This window comes from Motacilla alba, chromosome 20 (assembly GCF_015832195.1).
Source record: "Motacilla alba alba isolate MOTALB_02 chromosome 20, Motacilla_alba_V1.0_pri, whole genome shotgun sequence".
Classification (NCBI taxonomy): Eukaryota; Metazoa; Chordata; class Aves; order Passeriformes; family Motacillidae; genus Motacilla; species Motacilla alba.
This window is the reverse complement of record NC_052035.1, coordinates 15,133,073-15,148,357: the sequence shown is the minus strand read 5'-3', so window position 1 is coordinate 15,148,357 and position 15,285 is coordinate 15,133,073. Positions and strand designations below refer to the sequence as shown.

At 45.8% G+C, this 15,285-nt stretch overlaps 1 protein-coding gene across 1 annotated transcript in view; it reads left to right on the top strand.

Moving 5' to 3' along the window:
- Nucleotides 1-4,310: 4,310 nt before the first annotated feature.
- Nucleotides 4,311-15,285, top strand: part of ARFGEF2 (ADP ribosylation factor guanine nucleotide exchange factor 2) — a 34,565-nt gene continuing 23,590 nt past the window's right edge. The window contains 7 exon segments of the mRNA XM_038158971.1: nt 4,311-4,617; nt 11,070-11,100; nt 11,911-12,034; nt 12,614-12,760; nt 13,600-13,779; nt 14,199-14,556; nt 15,189-15,260. Of these exon segments, the coding sequence (XP_038014899.1) occupies nt 4,479-4,617; nt 11,070-11,100; nt 11,911-12,034; nt 12,614-12,760; nt 13,600-13,779; nt 14,199-14,556; nt 15,189-15,260 (1,051 nt within the window). The 5' untranslated portion in view covers nt 4,311-4,478.

Here is a 15,285-nt window from a genome sequence, read left to right as displayed (position 1 = left end):
ATATTCCTAACACATCCTCTTATGGTTACATACTATTTGTTATCAGAACAAGGAATAGAGGCTGCAATTCAGCATCGAAGGGCCTGTGTCTGCTTCTGTCCAGCACGCGTGATTTATTGTGATACCTTCATGTGAGTCTGGTACCACAGCTGACCTCAGGATTGGTTCCTTCTGCCAGGACAAGTGAAAAAAAATTTATAACTTGGTTTTGGTTGAAAGGTCAAAACAACATTTATTTAATATAACAAAATTATTCTGTGGGATAAGTATCTGCTTTCTTTGGACAGGCTGCCAATCTTTTGAAATGTGAAAAAAGTGAAAACTGCAGATTTGGAGTGTAGCCAAAGCATGTATTTCAGAATTTTTAAAAAAAAAGTTCAAGTTCTCTTGTGAGAGAGAGAGAACTGCAAATCTGATCTGACGGCTTTTTAAGGAAAGAAGAATTTAATTTGTATTTACTTAAAATTGTATAAATCTCACTTATTCAAAATACTGCTATTATCCTTTGTAACTTACTTCAAGGTAAAATATTGGGCTAAAAGGTAAATCCCAGCAGCAAGCAGAAGTGCTGCAGTCAGGTTTGAGAGCCGGGCGGTGGCTGGCTGCAGTGCAGGGCTGGCTGCAGTGCAGGGCTGGCTGAGATGCAGGGCTGGCTGCAGTGCAGGGCTGGCTGCGGTGCAGGGCTGGCTGCAGTGCAGGGCTGGCTGCGGTGCAGGGCAGGCAGAGATGCAGGGCAGGCAGAGATGCAGGGCTGGCTGCAGTGCAGGGCTGGCTGAGATGCAGGGCTGGCTGCGGTGCAGGGCAGGCAGAGATGCAGGGCTGGCAGAGATGCAGGGCTGGCTGCAGTGCAGGGCAGGCAGAGATGCAGGGCTGGCTGCAGTGCAGGGCTGGCTGCGGTGCAGGGCTGGCTGAGGTGCAGGGCTGGCTGCAGTGCAGGGCAGGCAGAGATGCAGGGCTGGCTGCGGTGCAGGGCAGGCAGAGATGCAGGGCAGGCAGAGATGCAGGGCTGGCTGAGGTGTAGGGCTGGCTGCAGTGCAGGGCAGGCAGAGATGCAGGGCTGGCTGAGGTGCAGGGCTGGCTGCAGTGCAGGGTGGGATGAGGTGCAGGGCTGGCTGAGGTGTAGGGCTGGCTGCAGTGCAGGGCTGGCAGAGATGCAGGGCTGGCAGAGGTGCAGGGCTGGCTGAGGTGCAGGGCTGGCTGCGGTGCAGGGCAGGCAGCAGTGCAGGGCTGGCTGCAGCAGCTCCTGCCCAGCCTGGCCCAGCTCCGTGGACAAACAGTTCCAGAGCCTCTCCTGCCAAGTGATTTTTCTTTTCATCTCATGACATTGCACAGTGCTGTTTAGACATATTGTCTGTCCTTTTTTCACATTACAGAGCTTCTCTGGGCTGGAGTGCAAGTTCTGTGTGAGGCTGTAAGATGGTCAGAAGACACAGAAGGTCTAAGACTAGGATTTGAAGAAAATAGTGGGAATGAAAGGGAGAGCACTGTCTATACAGATCATGGTGAAATGCCTCACTAATATCACATAAATACTTGTATAATTACTCACTTAGTAGTTACCTAATTGTTTTGCTAGCAGTGGGAGAATGCTTTACTATGTGGATTTATTGATTTTAGGGCATGCAGTGTTGAACTGGAAAAAATTAGAGAGTTGAGACAGTGAATCAAATGCGGACCTCCCTGGGAAATCCACTAGTAAGTACATTACTGGACAGCAGGAAAAGTGGCTGGAAGCCAGGCAGAATAAATAGAATTAGTCCCAAAGGAAATTATTAAAAATGGACAGAAGAAGGGAAAAGAAGTTCTATGCTAATGCTGGACTGGGAACTAAGCTACTATACAGACCAGGGCTGGTTTTCCAAGAATTTTCCTGTCCATTCTGCATCTATTTTTAGGCTGTGGTTTCCTTCCTAAAACAAGCTATGTAGCAACATGCCAGTGGGAAAGTGTTGCGAGGTTAGTTCTGTCAGTCAGTACAGAGCACCTGGCCTCTGGGCAGATATCCAGGGAAGCTTCTTGCCAAGGAAGTAGCTTGTACAAACTGTGAACTCTGTCCACCTGTTAGGCATTGTTTGCTCATGATTTATGTCTTGCACTACAGACATATTTGCCACAATGAGCTATTTACAGAAGCTTAATAGTAATTCTTGTAATTGGCACTGAATCCACTGGCAAGCACATGCATGCAGATACATGCATTTCTTCCCCCTTGGTCTGCCTTCTCTCCCACTGGAAAGGCTTTCTCTCTCTGTTTGCCTGCAGCCAGCGACACACACCACGCAGCTCGCTCTGCAGCACGGTGCTGTGCTCAGTAGCAGCATTGCACTGGGCTAAAGTGCCTTTGAATTAGCCAAATGACTCACATTCTTCCCTCAGAAATCAGCCACTGTAATCTTAAAATACTTTGACAAAAAGAAAATTTGAAAATAGTTGTAAGAATGATATCAACCCCATTATTCTTTCACTGCACTTAGTTACACAGTGATGTCAGTGTGAGGAGAGCGCTGTGTGCTGAGCAGGCATAATTAGACTTTAGAACTGTCTGTCTTTGGTGGTTGAGACGCTCTGTGGGCTGGGAGACACCGAGGCATTGTGCCACGTGCTGGGAACCCAGCTGCATTTGGTGTTCAGGTGAAAGGAGCCCTTGGCCATAACCAGACTTCAGCTAGGGGAGCGTGCCATCCACCAGCTCTGTGCTCCTCATCTGCCTCTGGCAGTCAGAGAGCTCGCTGAAACTGAGGCCTGCTACTGACTCTGGGCCCTCTGAAATCCAAACCATAACCTCAGTGTAGCCCTACACCTATGAATTCAGATACTACTCCATGATTTCAAAAACAGGGGTTTTGCCTGAGAGAAAAATTTTTTAAAATCTCTGTTAAACCATCTGTTCAATCTATTTTCTAAAAACTAGCCTGTATCCATTTGCTTCTCTCCTGAGAACTAATCCCGTCCCACGATAAAAACCCTAAAATCAGAACTGATAATTTGGCTGACAATATGTGAAGAGCTCTGCTGCTTAATTAGTTCTGCAATGCTGCTGACAGTAATTACAGCCTCCTTTTGTGTCAATAACTAAGTCAGCAACTCTCAAAAAAGATTCAGTGCCTTATTTGGCTTTTAGTTATGTCACTCCTGCATCCCTGTAATTTCAGTGATAACAGTAGAATTACCCTTAATGTGCAGGAGTGTAAGTGAAAGGAGCACCCAGACGTGTACATTGGGGGTTGGGTTAGCAGTCACATTTCGTATTGGGAGCATATTTAAAAAATATATGTCTAAAAATACAAGCACTGGTCAATTTTCCCTGGGAAATAATACTAACCTGACACTTTGCACAGGTGTTTGGGGCCTTTGTTAGTGGTTTTGGGCACAGAAATTGCAGTTCTTGACAAATCAACACTAAAGGTCCATTAATGACATTTTGAAGAGTTAGAGTCCTGCTGTTTGGAAAAAAGGAAGCAAAACTGCAATCTAAAGAATTGAATGTGCTCCTGTATTCTCCATTAGATACGGCTGTCTGAATTTGAAGGAGACCTTTGTGGAACTTCCATGAAGTGACGTCTGTGTGCAGTGGTGATTAATAGAGCGAGGAGGGTGTCAGTGGAGGAAATTCGGATTATTGCCACACGTCCTGCTGGCTTTGGAGCCCTAGATTTCGGCTGGGAGGTGCTTTACCTAGGCAAAGGGTAAAGGGAGAAGATTCAATTAGGTATAAAGTTATTAACGGAGGGTCAATTTCTGTGACTGAAAACTTAATTTTTAGTGAGTCCTCATTAATGTACAACTTTGACTTTTTTAGACGTGCTCTCTCTTCATGCCTCATTGCAGGACGGTGTGAGAGTTAACAGAGATAATGCGAATGGTGAGACACTTAGGTTAGAAGCGTTATAAAACCGAGCATTCCACCAACGCGGCCTCCCGGGCATAATTTACAGCTTTTCTCCGGCAGCACGGCCCGGCCCTCAGCCTCGGCTCTGCCCCTCAGCCTCAGCCTCAGCCTCGGCTCTGCCCCTCAGCCTCAGCCTCAGCCTCGGCCCCGCCCCTCAGCCTCGGCCCCGCCCCTCAGCCTCGGCTCTGCCCCTCAGCCTCAGCCTCAGCCTCGGCCCCGCCCCTCAGCCTCGGCTCCGCCCCTCAGCCTCGGCTCCGCCCCTCAGCCTCGGCTCCGCCCCTCAGCCCGCCCCAGGCTCCGCCCATATCTCCGCCCCTCGCACGCCCCTCGCCACGCCCTTGGATCAGCATCTCGCTCCGCCCTCGACTCCGCCCCGTCTCCGCCTCCGGCACCGCCCCTCGCTCCGCCCCGTCACGCTCGGCCCTGTGGGCGGGGCCAGGGCCGTGTCGAGTCACGTGACGGTGCCAACATGGCGGCGCCGTGGCGGCGGCGCGGCCGCTGAGGGAGGCGCGTCCCTTCCGGGTGTGCCGCGGGCCCGAGTGCCCGCCCGGCTCCTGCTCCCGGCCCCCGCCCCGCTCCCGGCCTCGTCATGCAGCCACCGGCTCACGAGCAGGACGCCCGCACTAAGAGCATGTTCGTGTCACGGGCTCTGGAGAAGATCCTGGCGGAGAAGGAGGCGAAGCGGCCCCCGCACGGGCAGCTGCGGAGAGCCTGCCAGGTGGCGCTGGGTGAGTCGGCCCGGCCCGGCCCGGCCCGCGCGGGGCGCGGCGGTGGACGGGGCCCAGCGCTCCGGCACATGTCCCTTCCGCCTCGCGTCCCCGCAGGGTGTGGGGATCCTCTCGGGACCTTGGAGCGGAGGGAGAGTTCTCCCTCCAGTACAGGACGTGAAAATAGGAGGGGAAAACCTCCTATTATTTATTGAGTTCTGGTTTCGGTGTGAAACAGGAGGGACTTGGTCTTGCCACTTCGGTTTTGAGAAAATTAATTGCAGCTTTTGGACTAGGAAACAAGAGCTTTTAAGGCCCTCGAGTTACGGAGTCCCAGAGCTTCTCGGGATGTTAAATCTGACCTCTGATCTCCAGGTCGTGTTTGGACTGGCTAGGGACTGTTGGCATAGTGGCCAAGTACACGTAATATCTGTGATGTTTTCAGAGCTGGCAGCACTTTTTGGGAAGTTGGTGGACTGGTCCTGAAATCTGCAAGTACAAGCTTATGTAAAGGTCCCTGTGGTAAAAGTTCTGACAACATACGGTGTGTCACAGAGAGGGAAAGATAAACTGAGGCGAACAGTAGAGCTCTGCAGCTGGAGTTCTCCGTGGCCCTTTCTTAATTTGCAAAAGTGACATTTCTCTTTCAGTTGTGGTTGCTTCCCATCAATATTTTCCTTTGGGAACATTTAGTGTATCCAAGACAGAAGAAAAGGGTATGTAAGGAGGCTGGGCAGGTGCAAGTTGGGTTGGGTATGTAAGGAGGCTGGGCAGGTGCAAGTTCTGTCCCAGGCAGAGTGAGCTTAAAGAAATGCTGTCATTTTTATCTTCCTCCCAGCAGTCTTTACTCCCAGGAGATCTGTAGGAGCTACCTGTAGTGTAAACACGTATGCCCGGCAGTTAGAAACTGCTTTTCCTAACGAGTTCCTTTTCCTGATCTCTTCCCCAGCTGCCCCCACATGCACTGAACCCATTTACAGGGCTGAGAACCTGTTTTGCTGCTATATAAATAGATTTAGAGGTTGAGAAAGGGAACTTCCTTGTGAGCTGCCTGGTGGAGGTCTGTGTTTGCTAAGGCAGTGCAGGCGATGATTTTGGGAGCAGAGTTGTGCCACAGCCCCCGTTGGCCCCTGCCTCTTGGGTTATGGCTATGCCTGCGTGTTCTAAGGTGCAGTGTGTGGGAGGGGAGCTCACGCTTGTCATGGTGGACATAAACCTGCTCTGAAAAGGAGTCCATGGGCTTTCTTGGACTAAAGCAGAGGTCAGCAGAAAGAGAGAAACTTCTGTTGACCAAGTGTTAGGGGCCTGAATAACTGTATGGGAGGATCTCTGTTACATTTGGTGAATATTACTTGATTATTTTAGGTTGCTAACAGGAATGGAGTTTCTTTATTTACATGTGATTTTTTCCCCAAACTTTATTCTATTTTGGTTAAGCCTTTTTAAATTTTTTCTCGAGTGAAAAAAAAAATCAGTTTTATTTCCATATACTTAATTTTCATTAATCATATACTTTGTATTAACTAAGACTATGACAGTTCCAAAAGTGTCAACTTAATTTTCAAGCTCTGTGCAATAGTAAATATGTGAGGAAATGTGGGAAGAATGTTACTGGCAGTCTGAAGAATTCAGGCCAAACTTTGTACCCTACAGAAACTGTCAGGGATGAAAGAAGCTTCAGTGTTGTGAATAATAATAAGAAGTCCAGTTAACACTGAATAAAAATAGTTCTGTGTGAAAGAAATGTGGTTACTTTATGAAAGTGGTCATTGTGTCAGCTGTTGTCTGCTGCACTTTTCTTCAAGTAATACTTCAAATAATCCATTTCTACTTACTAAATCCCCTTTGCTGCGCAGTCTTCTCGATGCAGCGGTGTTTTTATTGGAGCCAGTTACAAACCAGGCAACACAGGCATGGAGCATGTGTAGCTGCTCCTGGGATGAGGGAAGTCTAAGATGAATTTTTTTTTTCCAAACAGGGAGAAACAGGTGTATTTTACAGCTGCCTAATAGAAATGAACCATTTTTTTGTGGCTTCTGCTATGGTGTTACTGCAGTAGTGGTTCTATTACTTACCTATGCTTTACATTTGTTGTTTGGTGAGAGAGAAAGAAGTTTCTAACTGTGGGAAGGATGGTCTCGTTTTCTTACATGACTTCTATATTGGTTTGTACATGTAACTCCTGAGAATTTGGGTAAATTACTACTGAATGTTACTGTCTCTCTTGTGTAGGAAATATAGGTATTCTTTAATTCTAATTTTAATCTGCTTTAATTTTTCTAAATTTAAATTCTTCTTACCCTTTTTTCCCTGTAATTCAGTCTTTTCTCTGGGCTAATTCTGATCAGTTTTGGACTACAAAATACGCATGACCTTGTAGAAATCAGAAGTAACATAGGTGCAAATAGGACAGAAACACAAGTATGGAGGAAAAGGAGCAAAACTACTTCACCGTGGTGTTTTTTTGCCTCTTTCCACGCCCTCCTTTGAAATACACAGCATTAATGTTAAGTAAGCAGAGTTTGAATAGATTCCTTCATTCAGTCTCTTGCTTCATCAGTAGGTGTAACGGTTGCCTCCTGTAGTTGTAGTGCCAGTAAACCCCAGGAAAGATTGGGAGAAATTGAGGGTTTTGAACAGAGAAGCTGTTCTGCTCTGCTTTAGAAAACTGTGTTTTAAAGAAAATTTATTTTCAATAGACCATTGTATGGTATAAAAATAGTTGCTTAATAAGCATTTGCATTTACATGAAGCTCCAGGTACACATGATTCTTAGTAAATCTACTGAAATTGTCCTGAAGAATTTGCAGTGGAATACTGACAGTCTGTATCCCAGCAGTTCCTATTAGACTAATGCTAATTGTGCACCTGGGTCACTCACATAAACTATTACTCCTGCCCTACTGGGGCTGTTTTTAATGACACACTGTGCAGCCACCCTGGTTGGGCAGCCTTCTCTGACAGCCTGGGCAGCTCCACATACATATCTTCAAGCTTTGTAAACAACAGAATTTGTTTAGTTAGCTTGTTAACAAATTAAAATCTTTTCAACCCTGCCTTCACTTAGGAATCTGATTGTGTGTTTAGGAAGTCTCTGTGTATAGATGACAAATGTCCAAAATCAGTTGTGTTTCTTGGTTTGGCCTCTTGGCCAGCGTGTTCAGAGGGCGCTGGGGCAGAGAGCAGACTCTGGCATGCCCTGGCCCTTTCCTGAAGGGCTCTGCACAGCGTGTGTGATCGATACCTGTTGGGCTTTGCGTGGAGTCGAAGGCAGGCTGGGCTTGGGCAATGTGGTCAGCTTTACTGGGCTGGGGAGGGAAGCTCTGGCTGCTCCTCCACGCGTTAGTGTTGGCCCAGCTGCCTGCTGCTCGGACCATGGCCCGTGTCCTTGTGTCAGCACAAGCCATTTTTGCACAGGCTCGCTTGCTGCAACTGACACAAACCTGGCTCCAAGGCCACCAAGCAGGCATTGAGCTGCAGGCAGACAACAAATGTACTCTGGCTTAATGTGTAGTGTTCAGTACAAGTGAACTGAACCCATCCATCTGCTAGAGAAAGGCAGCTACCCAATGTGAGCTTCATCCTGCCCTTGTGGCCAGAAACTCTGGAAGAAATTGCTGCAAGGCCATTCTTGTTCCAGGTCTGTTGCTTGGTAGGAATGCTGCCAGACTTGCGTTAGATGGGCAGCACAGGGCTTGAAGATGTTTCTGACTGAAAGGGGCGCCGTGGGAGAGACAGGAAGCTCTGGTACCCAAAGCGCACCAAGTGAGGGGTCAGCATTGTGCTGGGGTGACCAGGTGTTGACCAAAATTGGAACTGTGTTCTGTAGCTGCAGTAGGGAGCTGAGCTGTGCTCCTTACTCCTGTGACTGGAGAAAAACAGGACCAGTGGCAGGCGGTTTCTGGAAGCTGGCTGCATCTGGTTAGGGCTTGGCAAGCTGTTCTTGGCAGCAGACTTCAATTAGGCAACTATTTCTGTTTCACTCTGGTCAGACCACCAAATGAGTTCTTCAGATACGGAGGTTTTCAAACTGTTTTGATGTAATCAGTAACAGAAGTATGCCTGCAGCTTTCTTTTGTCCTTTCATTTATTCTTTTCTGCCAGTATTATCTATTAAAATACTGTTGTGGTGAAGATGTTTTCATATGGCTTTAGAAAAGCTTTTATTTTAATAAAATTGTGGGAAACTTTGTCAGGCTTTGGTTAGATCTTTTCTGTTGTTGCTGTTTATAGAGTATTTCTGATACTTAAACTGTTGTTGCTCTAATATGGGATATTATTCTTGCATTATTTTTCCAGTGCAAGATCTATGACAAGTATCAGTAAAGATGGGCATGATCATGTCTCCTTATGACTATAATTGTTATGAATCTTTCAATTCAACATCTTTTTTACTCTGCAAAACAATCAGTATGGGGGGAAAATTATCTCCTTGAAAGAAAGAGAAACTTAGTGGAGTTTTTGCATTAGAAAAATTTCTTCACTAAGAAAAGGCTCTGTACACCTTAGTTCTGCAGGGTGTCTGAAATACAGCATTAATTATGTTTTTGCTGACCCTGGCATCCTGCTGTCCATGGGATTGTAGCTGTAGCTAAAACATGCCTTTCTCTGCCAAGACCTGGAGGCAGGACTAAGTGTTCTGAAGGTGTAAAGCTACCCAGAAGACTCTGTGTTTAAGCAGCAGTTCCTGCGTGCTGTGGGAATGTGCTGTGCTAAGAGCAAGGCAGATCAAAACAGGGACACAATCCATTGGTGGGTCACATACATTCTCAGTAGCTCTTTGGATTGTAATATGGTGTTAAAGGTGGGGAAGGTAATTGAATCAAAAGGCCTGAATTGAAATTATGCTGAACTGAGTCACCTGATTGGTAGGCCAGCTGGATCCTGGAATGAAAAGCACAGTGGTTTAAGAAGTGGTGCTGTGCAAGATTTAGGTTGTCTGTTTGGCACAGAAAACCTTGGCGATTTCTTACCAACAGCCTCCATTCTGTTGTCTCCTCTCCAGTTGAAGCCTAAAGCATCAGGGGATGGTGGTGCTGGCTTTGGGGTGTCACAGAGCTGAAAAGTTCTACTGACCCTAAAGCCCCCAGGCCTCAGTGCTGAGTGCTGGGCTTGGCTTCTGCAGGGCTGGCAGGTGATAACTGCTCTTTAAAGCTGCTGGATATGGTTGGTTGTGTGGTGGGCTTGAGGAGAGCTGGGAGCACTGTGCACCTCGGGCTCTTCCATTTTTCTGGTGTCTCTTTGGCTGATTCTGGGGTGGATAACATTACTTCAGTTGGTGTGACATGAGAACTGAGGGGTGTCAGACTGATGCTCATTGACAAGTGGAAATGGCAGAGGGAGCAGCAATCCTGGATGGAGCTTATTACTCACGGCGTATAGTTATACAGATTTTCGCTATGTTCTGCTTCCATTTTCTCTATCCAGTGTGGGTAGTAATTTTACAAAATCAGTACACGCTGTGAGGATTAATTCCTGTGCCATTTACTGACAAGCAGGTCTGGACAAAACCCGATAATCTGTTTGCTGCAGTCCCTGTTCTTTAGTGTGATTTGTGTATTGATTCTCCTGAGACAGAAGAAATTCCTGAGGTTCACAGACAGCACTGAAATCTTCTGAACTGTGGACATCTGATCGCAAACAATGGTGTCTCTCCAGAGTTGTGGAGTACAAGTATTGAATGAATGATCATTTTCTAATACCTGCAATTGAAACAAGATTTGTAAGCGTGGTAATTTGCAGAATCAGGGCAGTTTGCAGCATGTGCTGTAGGATGGGATGGAAGGTTCTTCTGGTGTTACAGATGATGTAGTTGTACAGCCTTACTGTGGGTGCTGGTTTAGATATGAGTTTGTCAGTGTTCACAGTGGGTGCTTATGCTGGTCTGTATTGTGCATCGTGGTGATACCTTAGAAGTCCTCAAAAAGCCTTACTAGAATCTTTGGGATCTGCTGCTGTATACAAGAGAAATGAGAAAGGAACTTTCTTTGCCCCTGTATTTAATTTTATGAAAAGCTCTTTAAAAGTGTAGTTAAAAGGACAGAGTGGATTTGAGATTTCCTGTTTCCTGGGAGCTTGTCCAGCTGATTCCTATTGTAAGACTTAAGATGAGCAGGCTGGCTGGCATGGCAGGTAAAGGGAAGGTTGGATGCATTGGACTCATAGTTTATGCAGTAGATTAAAGGCTTCTGCAGATCTGAGTGTCCTGTGGTGTGGACTTACACTTGAATAGAAGTTGCATGCTATGCCTGAGAGTTCTAAAGATACCTTTCGTTTGGAAAAAGTAGCTTTTTAAATGTAAAATTTGAGAGATACACCTTTCAATAACTGGTAAAACTCTGATCTCTGAAGCTGAGGTATTACAGGAATGGACTCAGCAAATACTCAGGTGCAAAACTGGATTTAAGCATCTTTGCTTTATTACTGTGTTATTGATAATGATAACTAAGGCTTGATTTTTTTCTCTCTTCCAGATGAAATAAAAAGTGAGCTGGAAAAGCAAAGGTAAATTATTAATTACTCTAAAAAGAAGGGTGTTAAAAGAACAAATGGAATAATTTTGTGGAAGTGTAAGAGTGTATATACATTATAGCAATGAGTTTGTGAATACCCAGACCCACCTTTCTGCCAAGAACATGTGGCCTGGCCTGTGTGTTTCACTTACACAATGTTTGTGCCTGTGGGTGCTCAAGCCATAACTGCCTATGAATTTCACCAGGAAAAAATTACGAAATTTCTAAAAGGTGCCATTTTTTTTGCTTCCTTTTACTGGACTCAGTATCCTGATAGGAAGTTACAGGGAGCAGTACATGCCCTCTGTTTGATAGCATGTACTCTTTATTGCCTAGATCAAGAACACCAATTTAAATATTACTGCAATAAAAGTTTTTGAAAAGTTTTCCAGGACTGTGCTATAATTGAAAATGAGCAAATGGGTCTCCAGATGTGTTTCTGTTTGCTTAGTGTTCCGCTTATGGGCACTGTTTAATCTATTTTGAATAACATGGGTAGATATATCAGTTGTGTAGGAGTTTTCCAGTATTTCAGATAGTGGGACAGTGTTGGAGTGTAGTGAGGAAAGAGTTAAAAGAGTTATATGAAAAAGATCAGATAGAATATAAATAAATGTAAAATGAGTTTCGTGTGATTTTTAAAGAAAATTGATCTTTGTTTAAGAAAGTATATGCAAGAAAGCTGCAATACCTTTTTATGCCGCTGTGCATTATTTAGCTTTAAATTCAGAAAAAGGAGAAAGTGTAGTTTGCTGTGATATACATGCTTAGAAAAATTAATAATTCTTTGTATCTGACTTAGAGAAGGCACTGCTGCTCCACCAAAAGCAAACTTCATTGAAGCAGATAAATATTTCCTTCCATTTGAGCTGGCCTGCCAGTCGAAGTCTCCACGCATCGTCAGTACTTCCCTGGATTGTTTACAGGTAGGTGTTGTGGGTAAGCTTGGTCAGAGTGAGATGGAGAAAGCTGCAGTGACCAGATCTGGCAGGCAGCTCCCGCAGCAAGGAGTGGCTCTGTCCCCTGCCCTGGGGCCAGGCCAGGCAGCCCCTGCCCTGGGGTCACACTCGGCCAGCACTGGGCACAGGGAGGAGCGTGGCTGCCCTGCTGTAGCCCCTTTGCTGGGGTATCCTTCTACCAGGCAGTAAAGGTGCTTCATCTGTCGTGCTCCACAAAGAGTATTTCCAAGGGGCTTCTTGTGGTGCACAAGGAAGTTGCGCTCTGGAAAAGACTGGTGTTAAATTTTTTTTTGTCTAGTTATGGTATGAAGAAATGGCCCGAGTTGAAAACGCTTTTCTGTCATACTGAAATCTGTCATACTGAAATGTTTTGTCTATATATGTGAGCAGTCAAAGTATTTGCTGGCCAGGCTGTAGATGGAGTTACATTTTTACATTAAAACTGGTTAAGTGAGGTGTGCTATCTAAACACACCTTTTTATGCTGTGCTAAACTGTGTTTTTCTTAACAATATATGGTCATCTAAGCTGCATTCTTTCTCTTTAGAAACTCATTGCGTATGGGCATATCACTGGCAATGCTCCCGACAGCGGAGCTCCTGGAAAGCGCCTGATTGACCGAATAGTGGAAACCATTTGCAATTGCTTTCAGGGTCCTCAAACAGATGAAGGAGTACAACTGCAGATCATTAAGGTATTTTATTCAATTCATTTTGGTGCAACATTAATTTGCTTTCTCTCTCTTTCATTTTGTAACTTAAAAAAAAAAAAAAAGGCAAAATATTACTGAGGGCCCATTTGCTCCATTTCTTACATTGTCCTGTGTGTCACTGCATTCAGGAAGGCTGTCACTAGGGCAGAATTGGTGAGGAAAATGTACTTCCTGTTGGGAAAGCAGAATGTAAAGGAGTATTTTAAAAATGTTTGTCCTTTCTGAGATAAACCATCTTTCAGACAACCTGGTGCTCCTCTTAGAGGCTCGCTATGCCTACCTCCATCAGGCCAGGGAATTGCTTTCAGTCCTGACAGCAGGCCCTGGAACTGGGATGCAGTGCCATGGAATGCTGTTCAAGCCTGTCTGCTCCCCTGGCCATTTTGCCAGTGTATGTTCTTGACAAGGCATGGTAATGTCTGTCAGTAGTGTGTATTCTGGTTCTGAAATCTTCTTGGGCTACTGTAGCTGAGGTTGGAAGTTAGTGAACCTTCTAGTAATCCAACTTGACATTAGTGTGGTCCAGTTGGCTCTTGTGTGGAAATGAAGCTGTGGAATACAGTACATTTTTTTGGAGGTGGAGTATCTCCCTTGGTGGAAATTTAGTTTTGATAAGACCTCCTAAGAACAGCTCAGGAGAGAGCAGAGATGTGGAAATCCTTTTGAACATTCTTTGATTTGAAACGTTGTTGCTTGTAAAGCCTTAAAAAAGATACCTGTGTTTTGTAGCTAACCCCATGATTATTCTGGAAGACATGCATGAGGAGCATTGCTGCCTACTTGCTTAGGTTTCATTTTTACCGTGTTATGGACTTTTCTAGGCTCTTCTCACTGCAGTAACATCTCCATATATAGAAATTCATGAAGGAACAATTCTTCAAACCGTTAGAACCTGCTACAACATCTATCTAGCCAGTAAAAATCTTATTAACCAGACAACTGCCAAAGCTACCCTTACACAGATGTTAAATGTAATTTTTACACGGATGGAAAATCAAGCTGTAAGTAGCTATTACTTTTTCTCATCTCAAATGTTTAGGCTTGCAAATGACTGAAAGCTTTTGTTTATTATTGTTTTTAATGAGTCTGTCATTGTAGTTGCATATCTGTTGATTTGTCATGATAGAAAACCTGTGAAATTCTGCAGTGAGGCATACTGACTGAGTTGAAAGTAAGAGGTGACGTGCGCTGCTGATAACAAGGTTTCACACCATGGCTTCTGCCAAATGGCATTGGATAAACAAATGATGCTTTTCAAATAAACTTGAAGTGTATCTTTTTAATCTTATTGGCCAAGTGATTGTAGTTTCACTGTTTCCTGCTAAGACGTGCATTCACAAAGGAACACCAGTCAACATAGACAGGATTTCCCTCAGTGTATTCTGTGCTTAGATGAACCTTTCCGTATGTATTTTCCAAGTTGCAGGAGTCCAGAGAAGCAGAGCGAGCGCAGAAGCCTCAGTCCCCCGCGGTGGCGGGGCCACGGTCCCCACGGCCGGGGCAGCGGCAGCACAGCTCCTGGGGAGGCAGAGCCGGCACCGCCGGCACCGTGCTGGCCAACGGGGAGCCCGGCCGCGGGGAGCCCGGCCGCGGGGAGCCCGGCCGCGGGGAGCCCGGCCGCGGGGAGCCCGGCCGCGGGGAGCCCGGCCGCGGGGAGCCCGGCCCCGGGGAGCCCGGCCCCGGGGAGCCCGGCCCCGGGGAGCCCGGCCCCGGGGAGCCCGGCCCCGGGGAGCCCGGCCGCGGGGAGCTGCAGCGGGGCTCCGCATTGCTGGCGGCAGGTGAGCACAACACAAACTCTGTTACTTTCACTCACAGCAGCCTGTTGAAAAGGGCTCTTGGAGGCCACTTTGAGGAGCAGTGATGGGGTGACTGGCTCCCTTGGCTCTCCTCAGCAGACTTCCAGAGTGTGCTGCCATCCTTGGCTTGTGTCTACACTATGACTGCTGCAGAAAGATTCCTGTTCTCCCTAGAATTCCAGTTAAGCCATGTGTACTTTATCTATAGAGGATTATAATGGAATTTGACTTGAACAGGTTGATAAAGGGGAAGGGAAGAAAGAGAATTGTCATGGTATGTAGGCTGCTGTCAGGTAATTGAAGTCCTGTGGTAAAAATGATGCATATTATGAAGACCATATCATCAGCACTTACTGCATCTTAATTAGGAATGTTTGTAACAGTTGATAAATAAAAATGATGAAACAACTGCATTAAAAATATTGGTGCTTTGATTCAAACAACATAAATAACATCAATGAGTATTTTTTAATGACTTCTCACAAATTACTTTCAATGAGAGCTGCTGAAGAAAACTGATAAATTTTTATGCTTCTGCCTTTGTCATGTTTTTCCTTTTAGTCTTCTTCCTAAACAAAAATACTAAATTAAAAATTCTCTCTGTGTTTCACTAGAGGAAACGATTGATGGAGGAAAGGAAATGGTTCAAGGCATCTTGGAAGATGTGGTGGATTCAGCTGTGAAAGGTAGTAAAGTCTTCTAAAGTAAAAT